Source organism: Henckelia pumila, chromosome 3, assembly GCF_033568475.1.
Source record: "Henckelia pumila isolate YLH828 chromosome 3, ASM3356847v2, whole genome shotgun sequence".
Lineage (NCBI taxonomy): Eukaryota > Viridiplantae > Streptophyta > Magnoliopsida > Lamiales > Gesneriaceae > Henckelia > Henckelia pumila.
The window spans coordinates 26,226,175-26,241,157 of NC_133122.1; the positions used below are offsets into that span (position 1 = coordinate 26,226,175).

The 14,983-nt window shown below is 40.4% G+C and overlaps 1 protein-coding gene across 1 annotated transcript; it reads left to right on the forward strand.

The window, feature by feature from the left end:
* Positions 1–11,732: 11,732 nt before the first annotated feature.
* On the forward strand, positions 11,733–12,572 carry LOC140888307 (uncharacterized). Its single transcript, XM_073295991.1, has one exon. The coding sequence runs from the start codon at positions 11,733–11,735 to the stop codon at positions 12,570–12,572; it is 840 nt and encodes a 279-aa protein (XP_073152092.1).
* Positions 12,573–14,983: the final 2,411 nt, after the last annotated feature.

Here is a 14,983-nt window from a genome sequence, read left to right on the forward strand (position 1 = left end):
CTTCAACGATTCGAAAGTTGCCAATTCGGAACTCCACGATCTTCAACTAATCTGCGAAGATAAAATCAATCCAATATAAATCCATTCAAAACGAGCAACTCCCAAAAACTCAAACGAATCTCCAATTTCCAAAATCTCAAACCGGCGGCATAACGGCTATAAATTCAACTAACCGAAAATGCAAACAGCATAATATCACTCTAAGCAACTCATATCAATCAACATTCAACCAAAACAATCCAATTTCAACAAATCACAAAACTCACTTTTTCGAAAATCCCTTCAAAAATTCATAACAAATCCGAACGTCGCTCTAATTCAAAACTGACAGATAATAAACGATCAGAACTCCGCCAGGAACAACATACTAGAATCTAAATCGATTCTAACCACCTCCGAAAAACAAAACATATCAGATCGGAGAAATACTTACGGTATAACGAAGCTCTCTCAGCCGTGATCGCTAATCTGCCTTCAGAAATAATTTCTAACGGACGGATCGAGCTCGGACTGAAATCCAAAAGCTTGAAAAGCTTATCTCACGCCTTCAATGGAGGAATCGGTTGGGAGAGAAGAGGGTGGAGTGAAGGAGGAGTCAAAACAAGGTATAAATATCTAATTAAGTCCATATTTGCGTTTTAGTCCCTGAAAAATCAGAAATTTGCAAAAAGGACCCTGATCAAAATCAAGTCGGCTCTTGAACTCTGGAATCTCCGATTATCTCAAATAAAGTCGATTAAGATAAAATCGGGGCGTTACAATTCTCCCCCACTAAGAAAAGATTTCGCCCTCGAAATCGACACGGTTCTAACACGAACTGTATCTCTCAACTTATTCCTTCAAGTCCGTCAATCAAAAGTCGACTCCTTCTCTACAGAAAATCCTCCTAAGCTCAGTCACAATCGAATCATCTCTGGTTTCAACTCAAGGCATAACATCCAAAGTTCGACTCGTCTAATCTGGATGTCCGTCGTTCCGAGGATATCGAACTGAAAAAAGTTGAAATCAGGCAACAAAATCTCATCGAAGTCCTTGCCGAAAGAATGAGTGCATCAAGGATCTCTGTATAAACTGACAGACTTCAACAAAAACAAGACATCTGACGACCTCTGACAAGATATCAATCCTCTAATCTTGACTGAAAGTCATTCTGTACGGAAAAAGGTAGCAGATTCCAACAATCGGTCAATCAAATCAGACAGTAGATAAAATAAGAACAGCTCAAAACATCGGTTGCTGCATACAATTCCTCAGATAAAATTCGCAGTAAGAAATCTCATACAATCTAATCCTCTTCTCTGCTTCCAAATCAGTCCCGTCTGCTAAAATAAATACTCCAACTCTTAAGATTAGAACAGATCACGTGAATTTCCGCATAAGACAAATAGAAGAACAGGTCTTCAAATCAATAAGATCGCTACGAGCTCAAAGTCCAGATTCAGACATTGAGTCTCGAGCGTCTTCAACTGTCTCGACGTCTAGACTATAGCGCAATTCCACTTAATAAGAATACATCTCCAAAATCTCGATAAGAAAAGATCGCTGATCGGCATAAATTCCATCATCAAATCATACAATCGAAGAAGACCATTCGATCCAAAAGAATTCAGACATCGAAGAAAAACATACAAATGCTCGGCACAAACATCTGCTATACGATTCTCAAAAGCTCCGAAAGATCAGTACAATTCTCATTCCAAAAAGATAAGAAATCAACGATAAAAATTCATAACCTCTACTAATTCTTCTGAAAGATCCGGTTAATAGAACAACACTACTGGAGTATTCATCAATTCAACAATTCAACAATTTAATAGAGGCACGTTAAACATATACAGATTCTTCAATAAGAAGGCAAGAGATTCGCCAGTATCTAACAGTCCAATAAGAATAGGAAACTCAATATCGAACGTTACCTGATCTGTCATTATCGGGTGCAGCCTGAGTCTGCGGATCCTCAGACAGAGCAAAAACTCGTGCCTGCTGTCTGGGAGGCTGGCTTGCATACTGATTACCTTCCTGAACATTCTGTTGCTGAGGTTGGAAAGAGTGGACAGTAGGTGCTTGCTGCTGAGGCTGAGCTGTCTGTCTCGGGAAAATTCCACTCTGAGCTTGCTGAGGAACACGCTGAGGACACGTTCTCGCAAAATGCCCCGCCTGGTTACAAATATGACAGCTTCCAAAAATACCTCTACACTGATCACTGAAGTGACGACCTCCGCAGTTGGCACAAGACATGCCTGACTGTCCCGAACTCTGTCCCGACCCATACTGCCTCGAACCACTCGAGCTCGAAGAACTGGTTCCGTGCTTCTTAAACTGCTTCCCCTTCAGGAGATAGTAATCCTTCCTGTTACCTCCACTGCTACCACCCTCAGAACTCGGTGGTTGGTTCTGAAACTGAAAGGATTGATTCTGGTAATGGAACGGTTGGTTTTGGTATTGAGAAGATTGTGCCTGAAACTGTCCTTGCTGCTGCTGAGGCACAAACTGATTTCCTTTCTTTCTCCACAAACCTGCTTCTGCTCACTTTGCGTGATTCATGGCATCCGCAAAGTTATTAGGCCTGTTGGTATTTACCAACGTGAAGACGTCAGGGTTCAAACCATTGATGAACTGATCTGCCTTAGCTTCTTCATCTCCGGCAATTAGCGGTGCAAAACGCAACAGACTATCGAACTTAGCCACGTACTCTTCAATGTTCAGATTCCCTTGCCTCCGGTTGGCAAACTCTGCTCCTTTATCTTTGCGATACGAGATAGGGAAAAAACGCTTATAAAATTCCGATTTGAAAAGAGTCCAAGTAACTTCCGTACCTCTACTCTCCATTGCTTTCTTCGTCATAATCCACCAGTTCTTAGCAACACCACGAAGCTGATGAATGACTAACCTGGTTTGACGGTCATCTGTGTAATCAATGGAATCGAACAACTGATCGATATCATCCAACCAACTCTCACAGTCAACTGGATTTTCTGAACCCATCAACAACAGCGGATTGAACAACTGAAACCTTTTCAGCAAGGTTTCCATAGGCGTCGCTGAAGCATCCATCTCTACCGTTTCAGTACTAGCTTGCTCAGTAGCAGGAATAACTGGTGGTGGGTTCCTGTTAATAAATCGTCGAGGACCCATCTGATTATCAAAGGTTAGGACACAAGATATCTCAATCGCTGCAATTCGGTGCCCTTGCAACCTCTCAGAATTCCGGATACAGGTGAATTACAGTTCATATCTCAAATAATTCATGCTTTAAAATTCAATCACGTAATCATGTAACTCAGATAATTCTCAACAAATAAAAAATGCTCGCATGGTATTTAAATAAATCGATTTAAATAACTCAATCACAGGCGAGAATTCAATTCATGCGGACTCGATCTACCCCGCTCACTTCTAAATTCAGTCCAAAGAATCTTATGGCTTTGATACCACTTAATGTGAGACCTCGATTCTAATCATCTAATCTCAGAATAAACAATAATTACGCATACAAGATCTAAGATTAAAAGCAAAGTTTTTTTTTTTTTTTTTTTACACAGGGTGACGCGCGGGCGCGCCACCCGAGGCGCGGGCGCGCATACAGACCTGCCCGGGCCTCCGAGAAAGGGAGCAGAACGCGCGGGCGCTCCTCACCAGGCGCGGGCGCGCATGGCCTGCTGTTTTAGCTCAAAATAAGGCTCCAAAAGTGCAATCTAACACCCGGAAAGGCTCCGACATGATCCAACTAACACTTTTCCAACAACGAAGTATTCAATTACAAGAAAGAGTAGAACATGCATCAATTCTAAGTTCCAAAATCCAAAATACAAATCGAGTTCGAATACAATCTAAGTTCGATTTCAAATTCGACTTCTACAATAACAAGGCCTCACTCTATCAACTCGACCACCTAGCCATGCGATCTCTGACTCGGTCCTGCCCCACCTGTTGCCAAGCACACATACAAAGACAAGACAACAGCCGGATAATCCGGTGAGAATAATATTCCCAGTAAAAGAGACAAACATGCAATATCATAAAAACATCTCAAACGAAATGCATCATCTTCTACATATTCAAATAACAACCATGCAATTCCACAAGCATGTCTAAAACTCAATTCATATGCATAAATGCAATGCATGTCTTTAAATCTGAGATTATCAAGTCGGATAATCAAAACATTTCAGCTTTTGCTTTTGGGATCCCGAGGACGAGATCACGTAAACAACTCACCGACTCTCCCGATCGAGGTGGTGCTACGTATCTCCATCCTCTAGACTTTGGTGCAACTATAAGGAGTATGCTAGCACTAGGTGAAACAGCTACACCCAGGCCACTCACAATATAATTCCCAAAACGTCTATCATCAAAAGGGTCGTCCTGCCCGCTATTCAAATCAGGGTTCATATGCTCAATATGAATGCAATGCAACATAACTCAAATAATCAATTAACATGCAAGTATGTGATTTTTCCGGAACACTCGAATCAAGTCGGATTCGAGTCATTCGTTCCATTCCATTCCAAGTCATCTTATACCTCTTTTCAACAACGTCGATGCTCCAAACCTGGAAACAACATCGATACAAGAATTCCAAATCAAAATTCCATTCCAAATCAAGTTAAACGATAAAGATAATTCAATTCAACTTTCGAGGATGGATCAACTCGATACCAAACCTCGATCAACTCTTCAACGATTCGAAAGTTGCCAATTCGAAACTCCACGATCTTCAACTAATCTGCGGAGATAAAATCAATCCAATATCAATCCATTCAAAACGAGCAACTCCCAAAAACTCAAACGAATCTCCAATTTCCAAAATCTCAAGCCGGCGGCATAACGGCTATAAATTCAACTAACTGAAAATGCAAACAACATAATATCACTCTAAGCAACTCATATCAATCAACATTCAACCAAAACAATCCAATTCCAACAAATCACAAAACTCACTTTTTCGAAAATCCCTTCAAAAATTCATAACAAATCCGAACGTCGCTCTAATTCAAAACTGACAGATAATAAACGATCAGAACTCCGCCAGGAACAACATACTAGAATCTAAATCGATTCTAACCACCTCCGAAAAACAAAACATATCAGATCGGAGAAATACTTACGGTATAACGAAGCTCTCTCAGCCGTGATCGCTAATCTGCCTTCAGAAATAATTTCTAACGGACGGATCGAGCTCGGACTGAAATCCAAAAGCTTGAAAAGCTTATCTCACGCCTTCAATGGAGGAATCGGTTGGGAGAGAAGAGGGTGGAGTGAAGGAGGAGTCAAAACAAGGTATAAATATCTAATTAAGTCCATATTTGCGTTTTAGTCCCTGAAAAATCAGAAATTTGCAAAAAGGACCCTGATCAAAATCAAGTCGGCTCTTGAACTCTGGAATCTCCGATTATCTCAAATAAAGTCGATTAAGATAAAATCAGGGCGTTACAGTGAGTACCTGGACTGCTAGGGTGCTAGGGTGCTCGGGGTTCTTCTTATAGGTATAGACGTATTATCCGAGATACCAGGTTGGATATACATCTATTATGTTTTCATGTTGTGTGCGACATTATTATGTGCATTATATTATGCGGCATGCATTCACACGTTGAGCTTATTGCCTTGATTTGCATAGCATGTAGTAGAGGTCGCTCAGCCCCGTATTTTAGTAGATGGAATTCCATGGATTTGGAAACCGGTACATCCATGGTTGTATGGTATGGGAGTCACTTCCTGATGCGACGGCCCAACGTGCTAGATATCATGGCACCTTGACTGAGCAGTATTCTGGATAGGTTTTCCATTACCCTTCATATTGCATGTGCATGCATGATATATGTATATTTGTACTTTTGTACTGAGAGTTTATGCTCACGTCCAAGTGTTTTGTGTTGGATACCCTATCCGATGGGGCAGGACTTAGGTTGGACGGACCCGGTGGCAGCGGTCGTTGAGCTGCAGTGGTTACGTTGAGATCCTATTTTTGTTCAGGTTGTTAGGTTAGACTTTTAGTACCTTTCGTTCGATGGGGTTGTATAATATTTTATTTAGCCGGTTGTTCTGCCGTTGTATGTTGTATTTTATAGTTCAAGTTTCCGCTGGGTTTATTTAATGTCGTTTTAAGATTTAATTTCATGCTTAATCTCTGATAAGTTAGTGATTTCGGGTTGGGTCACTACACGTCTGGTACTCGATCCAAATCTAGGATCCACACGAGTCGAAATCCTGATATTTCGAACACGATTATTCTCTCATGTCCGGTCTTGCTGGAATCCCATAAGCCGAACCTATGAAAATCATCCCGATGATGATAGTTTTCGGGCATACCCAATTGCCTCGTCATCATCACATCTGATGTCCCAATCTTCACTTTACAAGGATAACCCAAATATCCAACACTATGTCCCAAATACTCATATTGCATGCTCTGATACCAATAAATATAGTGGCCCAACCCGGATCTACTACTAATCAGAGATTAGTGCTTAATTAAGAATGTAATATACAATAATAAGAGATAAATTTGAGGAAATTTAAATAAATACTAGACCGACAGAATACAACCGGTAAAATAAATTCCAATAATACAACCCAATTGAAATAATTTAATAACCTAGATACTACTCTTGCATCTCTTGCTTGATCACCACCTAATCCCAAATCCTGTTGAAACACCTGTAACTGCCCCGTCAAATGGGGTGTCCAAAAAACTCAAAAAACACCGGATGTGAGCGCTAAAGCACAATACGCTAGTACGGGTAAACATACAATTAAACATGATGAATGCAAATAAATGTCTGGGTATCATACTCGGGAAATCAAATCCTGTTCAGTCTAGGCGCCATTGTATGTAGCACACTGGGCCGTCGCATCAGGAGGTGGCTCCCATACCATAAATCGTGGACATATCCAAAACCAAAACCGTGGTATCCATTCACACATGCAATGGGCCTGAACGACCCCTATACTGGGTAAGCCAATAATACTGGCTAAATCAAGATGTATGCACGTGTAGCATAATATATCAAAGCAGTAACATGAAATCATGGTACATAAATGCAACACATAAGCATGCATACTTGCTGACAATACCAGTCAGTACTTATGTACCTCAAATATATACTCCTAGATGTCCCCACATCTACAGTCCAACAGTACAATGAAAAATATCCATGCATCACTAATCATGCTCTAAAAGCCTTAACTAAGCTATTAAATACTCTATAATATTTTTAGAGAACTCGGACCATACATGCGTCCGTCGTCAGCCACTGATGGTGATAGCCCCAAAACTAGGCACATCTCTACTTCTAACCCCGTAGCGCTCCGCCACTCCCGGCCTTCCAGTAGGATGCTTAGAAAGCCCTAAAAGCTCAAAAGACTAGCTAGAATGTAGAGGGGAAGGAAATCGGTGCGTCTAAAAATTAGCCTCGGCACCCCTATATATAGACAAAGATCGGAACTTTCGATCCATGCTTCTGAACTCCCTCCACCAACCATGTGTCCGTATTTCTAGAAGCTGGCTGTCGACAGTATATCGGAACTTCTGATCTAGCATCGGAGCTTCCGATTTCGTTGGCGTCAGTGCTTACATAATTTTATGGACAACTGTTTGGTGACAATCGGAGCTTCCGATTTTAATTTGGAGCTTCTGAACATACCCTGAGCTTTCGAACTCAAAACTATGGCTTTGATCTGTTCGGAGATTCCGAACCCATTTCGGACCATCCGATCTTCTCGAAGCTCAATAGTCCATTCGGACTATTCTTGAGCATTCTGAATCCATTTTTCAACTCTTTAAGCTGATCATTTGAGAATTTTTTAATCATGTTTAAATTATTATAATCATGATTACCAACTTAATCACTTGATTTTTGATACGGGTTACTACATGTGAAGTATTGGAGGCGCTTGAAGACAACTCCTACTGAACATGTTCATTGAATTGTTGATCATAGCTCTGTATTTCGGCAATACATGATTTGCATTCTTGTTTAATTAGTTAGTTATTTTTTGTTATCAATATTTTAGGACGCAATTTACTTCCTTGACTTGTTAAGGAACTTAGTCTTTCATTATTCACCAGTATTCATTTTGTAAACTGAAGTGATTATTTTGTTCTGAGACATCGTGCGATTGTGTACACTTGAGCATAATATTTGAGTCTTATGTTATTTACGTAAATCCTTTGTGTGTTATATTATTATGTTGCATGTTGTTGTAGGTTTTTACAACAACACATACAACACTTATATTTGACACAAACGTACAATTTTCTTGAGTTTTAGCACTTATATGTTAAACAATGTACAATTTTCATATTTCAAGCTTTTTCACTAGGTGGCGGTTGTTAAAATTGATATATATTTGCTTCCGATCCCATTATTAGTATTATATTTTGGCTTGTTTAAATCGTATTTGGTACTGATGTGTGATCTATAATTAACTTAATCCGGGCCGGGGTTGTTTAACTACCATGAATTTCACGTGAAAATCACAGGATAGAAAACATATATATATATATATATATATATATATATATATATATATTATATATATATATATATATATATATATATAGAGTGTTGTTCCCCTGCACCCTAGGGTCCAGGGCAATTGGGTGGCATTTTTTATTAATTTGTCTTTTGTTGTTTTTTTAAGTTTTCATCGTGGATTTTTTTGCTTCAGGTTCTTCCTCTTTCTATTCTTTCACCACCGGCACCACCGTCCACTTCCACCCAAACCACCACCAGCACCACCATCCACCTCCACCCAATCCTCCACCAGCACCAGCACCACCACCGTCCACCTTCACCCAATCCTCCACCAGCACCATTGTAGCGATCCTACCCGGATCCACTACCTAATCAGAGTGATTAGCGCAAGCAACAATAATTAAAGCGTTAAATAGCGGATAATTCCAAAGTACAACAAATCCAATCGGCAGAATACAACCGACGATAGAAACAGTGTATAATTATTTATACAACCAAATCGAAATTAGGTTATCAGAATCCCTAACAAACTACCTCTGCACGGTAGCAACCTCAACCCTGCTGGGAACCACCGGGACCGTCCAGCCTCAGACCTGACTCGCCACAAGGTGTCCCAAAACACGAAACATAAAGGGCGTGAGCGACTACGCTCAATACGGAAGCAATGATATAAATACAAATATGAGCATGCACATGACTTTAAAAATCAGGGTTAAATCACTTTACTCATGGCACCTGGAATACACAGTACCGTGCAAGAGAGCGACTCCGCGTGGTACTCGTATATTCCCAAGACACGAATCCTCAGAAAGAATCTCCTCGACTGATGGAAACTGTCATGACTCACATCATACCCGATGCAGTCTCCGTAAAAACATATGCATGTGCTAAAAACAGTAAAACATAGCCAATACATCACATACATCATGCATCACCCACATATGTATAAATATCATGCCGGCTATCTAGGTCAGTACTTACGTACCTCTAACACTGCAGGTCAACTCCTAGCACACCCGTCTAGGTCCAAAGCCTACAAGTCTGCTCTACTGCGTCTACACATGCAAAAGTCCATGCATCACTATAAACGCTCTAAAAGCCTTAACTAAGCTATTTCATACTCCTAAATATTTTTAGGAAGCCAAATTATACCTTCGTCCGTCGTCAGCCCGCTGGTGTAGAATCGCCTCAAAACTTAGGCACACCTCCGCTACGATGCCGGGATCGCTAGGCAACTTTCGGATTCCCAATAGGATGCCTAGAACTCCGTAGATCTAAGTAAGAAGGTTCGAAAACCAGAGGAGAGGAGGGAAATTGGTGCACAGAATGAGGGCTCGGACCCCTTATTTATAGACGGCGATCGAAACGTCCGATCCCTCATCGGAACGTCCGATCGCGAACGGAGCGTCCGATCGTGACATCGGAACGTCCGATGTCACCTCACGTGCGTAAGCAGTGACGTCATTTTGCTGACATCGGTGATGACGCCAGCCCTATCCAGATCGGAACGTCCGATCCTCCAACGGAACGTCCGATCCAGATCGGAGCTTCCGATCTGTGCTTCGGAGCTTCCGATCCACTTCGCATAATTTTAGGCAAAATTTAGTAATTAATTTCCTTAATTACCTTGATTAATTGCGGGTCACTACAACCACCGTCCACCGTCCACCAGCACCACTGTCCACCTCCACCAGCACCACCACAGAGACCTCCACCTCCACATCCACCTAATCTTCCTCCTGCGCCACCACCAAGTCCACTACCATGACCAATTCCACCACATCCTAGTCCGCCACCACCACCACCACCGAGACCTCCACCTCAGCTGGCGCCCCAAGCCCGACCACCCACGCCATTCCGACCACCATCACTACCACAAATCACCTCGGACAGCCACCCCTGTAACCACAAATCACCCCGGTCTCTTGATCCACGATGTTGATCCGACGGAGATGCACCCACAAAATTTTTATTCTTCTCTCGATCTCAGATTGCGCCTTGACAAAAGGGAGAAATGGGTTTCCTGAAAATGGAAAATGACCTTATGAGAAGAAGAAAAATGACTCTTCATAAATTGGGCCCAAATTTAGTTTTAAAAAAATAATAATAAAAAAAAGATAAGGCAAAAAGTGTGCCAGCTAAGCTGGCGCACAAGATGTGTGCAGGGGAACAAAATCATATATTCATATAAAGCTAGCAGTAAATTAGCATGAGCTCTAATACAAAGTAATTGATATATATTACCATGAGTCAATTACCTTGGCTTTATTTGACAGAGAAATATATATAAAACTTACAGTACGTATACTTGAAATTAATATGTAACATTTTCGAGAGGTGTCTTATTCATAGCCAGTGTCTTTGGATATAAGCCACGGGAAGTTTTATTTCATAGAGTATTTTACATATATAATATATTAGGGAGAAGTACATTTTTTGTCATATAATTTGCATATTTTTTATTTTTGGTCCTGTTAAAAATAAATTTATAATTTTAGTCCTGTAACTTGCATTTTTTTTTTTCATTTTTGGTCCTATTAATATTGAATTCATATTTTTAGTCCTGTAACTTACATGATTTTTTTTATTTTAAGTCATGTTAACATTGAATTTACATTTTTAGTCTTGTAACTTGTATTTTTTTATTTTTAGTCCTGTTAACACTGAATTTTTATTTTTTTGTCCTGCAACTTTCGTATATTTTTATTTTTAGTTTTAGTCATATTAAAGAAGAATTTTTTCATTTTTAATAGTTTTATTTATATTATGTATTTTATAAGATGATATTTAGTGTAAATTTTTTTTGAATATTTAGTTGATTGTTTTTTATTTAATTCATTTAAATTTTAGAAGTTTTAAAATATGTAAATCATGATATATTATGATTAAAAATATAAAAAAATATGAAATTTATGATATTAAAAATGTAAATTCATCGATAATATGACTAAAAATAAATTAAAAATATGGAAGTTACATGAAAAAAAATAAAAAATCAGTGTTAACGGGACTAAAAATAAAAAAGAATGCAAGTTGCAACACTAAAAATATAAATTCAGTGTTAACCAGACTTAAAATAAAAAAACTCATGTAAATTAAATGAATAAAAATGCGAATTCAAAAATTCTCTTCTAGGGTTTCTCTGAAAGTCTGGTAAGAGCGCTTCTTCATACCTTCTTGTAGGATATTCGTTCGATCGACGTTGTTGGTTGGTCTGGACGGGGTGTGTGGGTGCATCCTCGATCCTCTTCCATGGATCCGGATCAGATTGCGAGGCTTGTTCATGAAATAAAACTATCGAATCCCGAAGATCATAAAATAACCATTTTTTATTATGATTTGAAACTCGGCGAGGAACGTGTGGCTTACTGCCTAGCAGCTAGAGTCATTGCAGTTAAAGCTATTAACAAGGAGATTATCCGAGCCCAAATTCCTCGGATCATGCAATTTATGGGAAAAGTAAATATTGAATTTGTTGGCAATAACACGTTTATATTTGATTTTGCGTTGAAAGTGGATCGGATAAGGGCTTTACGTGAGGGACCTTGGAATTTTTTCCAAGACCTAATCGTCTTCAAGGTACTAACTGGACTGGAGGGACCGCAGTCAGTAAATTATGATGAAATTTCAATATGGTTACAGTGTCACAATATTCCAGTTGCTTTTCTGAATAAACCTACACTCGAAAATACTGGAGCACAGATTGGCATGGTTGAAAAACTGGATGGTGGAGTTAGTGGTTCTTTCTTGGGTTGGTATGCGCGTATGAGGATACGCATCAATATTACAGAACCACTGAAGATATTTATCCGAGTAGGGACCGAGAAAAGTGAAGGGGATGTTATATTATTAATTACTTACGAAAGATTGCCAGACTTATGCTACCAATTTGGTGTTATTGGACATACGTTTTGGAATTGTGGGGTCAATGAATCAAAAATGGAGTTTGTAGCGTGGATGAGAGAAAGTGCGGCTGATTCCAAAGGGAGAGGAAGGTCGCCACCCCCAAAGCCGAGTAGCCCGAACACTAACAATACAGCAATAGTAGTTCATGAGTGGGGATCGGAGGCGACGAGGCCTACTTATAAATAAAGGGTAAGCGTAAACATTTTAATAGCCTTAGAAATCACTAGCAGTGGCAGGGGTCAAGTCAGCAGATTTGAGTCTTGGAACATGATATTGAAAATTTGGCTGTCAAAGAAGAACTATACTGGAAGCAGAGAAGCAGAGTTAACTGGTTAGCGGATGGAGACAAGAATACTAAATTTTTCCACAGTCGGGCTTCTATTAGAAGAGCAAAAAACCATATAAGTGTGCTAGTATCATCGCATGGGGATTGGTGCTCGGAGACAGCAGGGATGACGGATATCATTGTGAATTATTTTTCTAGCCTCTTCTCTTCGCAGGCCCCATCGGAGGATGATTTGAACCAGGTTCTTGATTGTGTTGAGCCGATTGTAGATGAGCACTCGAATGCATACCTATCTTTGCCTTTTTAGACATAGAAGGTTAGGAAAGCTCTCTTTGATATGTCTCCGGATATAGCCCCTGGGCCAGATGGTATGTCTTCTTTATTATTTCAAAAATATTGGAATGTCATTGGTCCTGATATCACAGAGGTCGTGCTTAAAATCTTAAATGAGGGAGATTTGGTGGAGGGGTCGAATGACACTATTGTCACTCTCGTGCCAAAAGTTAAAACTCCTATGATGATGAAGGATTTCAGACCCATTAGCCTTTGCAATGTTTGTCATAAGATCGTGGCGCGCACTCTCACTAACAGGATGTGTCCTATCCTTAGGGGGACGATTAATGACTTCCATAGTGCTTTCATCCCAGGTCGGTTAATTTCTGATAATATTATACTTGGTTTTGAAACTTTACACTGGATACATAGCAAGAAAGGAGGAAAGAAAAACTATGCTGTCCTGAAACTTGACATGAGCAAGGCGTATGACAGGATCGAATGGAGGTTCTTAGAAACCATCATGCTCAAATTAGGATTCTCCTCAACCTGGGTAGAGAAAGTAATGAGGTGTGTACAGTCAGTTAAATACTCCTTCTCTCTTAATGGGGAGCTAGTGGGGAGCTCTTGTTCCAAGCAGAGGCCTTCGCCAGGGAGACCCCCTCTCTCCTTACTTTTTTGTCATGTGTGCGCAAGGCTTGTCCACTCTTTTCCTTAAGCATGAAGCCAACAAAGCATTCTCAGGTGTGCGCATTGCTCCATCCCGCCCCTCGATCTCCCATCTCTTTTTCGCTAATGATAGCCTTGCTTTATTCAAATCAACAGTAGAAGGTTGCATGGGAATTCGGCATTGCTTGGAAATATATGAAAGAGCCTCTGGTCAGATGGAAAATTTTGAAAAGTCGTCCCTGTCTTTCAGCCCTAACACAGATGCGAGGCTTGCAAATCAGATTAAGTCGCTCTTGACTATTCCGATTGTGCAGGGACATGAGGTATACTTAGGATTGCCGACTTTCATGGAACGTAGTAATTAAGACACTCCAGTTTTGGTACCTTGTTAAGAAGGTGGCAAAACGAATGCAAGGGTGGGATAGCAATACATGTAAAGGAGACCCTCATTAAATCAGTGTTACAGTCAATCCCTACATATGCCATGTCGTTTTTCAGGATTCCTATATCTGTGTGTACGGCGATAGAAAGGGAATGCGCAAATTTTTGATGGGGTCTAGATGCTGGAAGGAAGAAAATGCATTGGAAATCTTGGAGTGAGCTTAGTAAGCCGAAATGCAGGGGTGGTATGGGGTTCCTAAACCTTGTATCTTTCAATAAAGCACTTTTGGCTAAGAAAATGTGGAGAATTGTAGATACACCATCTTCCTTTGTGGCCCGAGTATTGAAACCGCGTTATTTTCGACATCAAGACCTCATGTCGGCGAAACTTGGGAGCAATCCTTATTACATACTGGAGATCCTTGTTATGGAGTCATGAGTTATTGGATAAAGGTCTCCGCTGGCGTATCGGCAAGGGGGAGAAGGTCAAAACATTCCAAGATCGATGGGTACCTGAGTTAAGATCTCATATTCCGAATCCAAGGGGGCTGGAAAACTTGAATTTTGTGAGTGCTCTTATGGTGAATGGGACTTGGAACAAGCCATTGATTCACGCCTCATTTGATCCATATACTGCGAAAGCCATCATAGCCACCCCTCTGTCTGCCTCGCAACCGGAAGACTCCAGATTTTGGCTTTATGATCCTAAAGGTCGGTATTCTGTACGGGAAGGATATAGAGTAGAGATCGGCTTATATGATCCACCAAGCCAATGCTCAAAATTTCATGATTCTTCTAACTTGTGGAAACTCGTCTGGAGCTTGTATATTCCTCCCAAAATCCGAATCTTTTGGTGGAGAGCCCTACATAATATCCTCCCAACTACACGTAACTTGTTTGAACATCGTGTTCCTATTCTGTAAATCTGCCCGCTATGTGACTCAGGAATTGACTCAACAATGCATGCATTATTCTGGTGTCCTTGGGT

What these genes read in the sequence shown, in the direction of transcription:
- LOC140888307 (XM_073295991.1), top strand. Translation starts at nt 11,733, where the DNA reads ATGGATCCGGATCAGATTGCGAGGCTTGTTCATGAAATAAAACTATCG.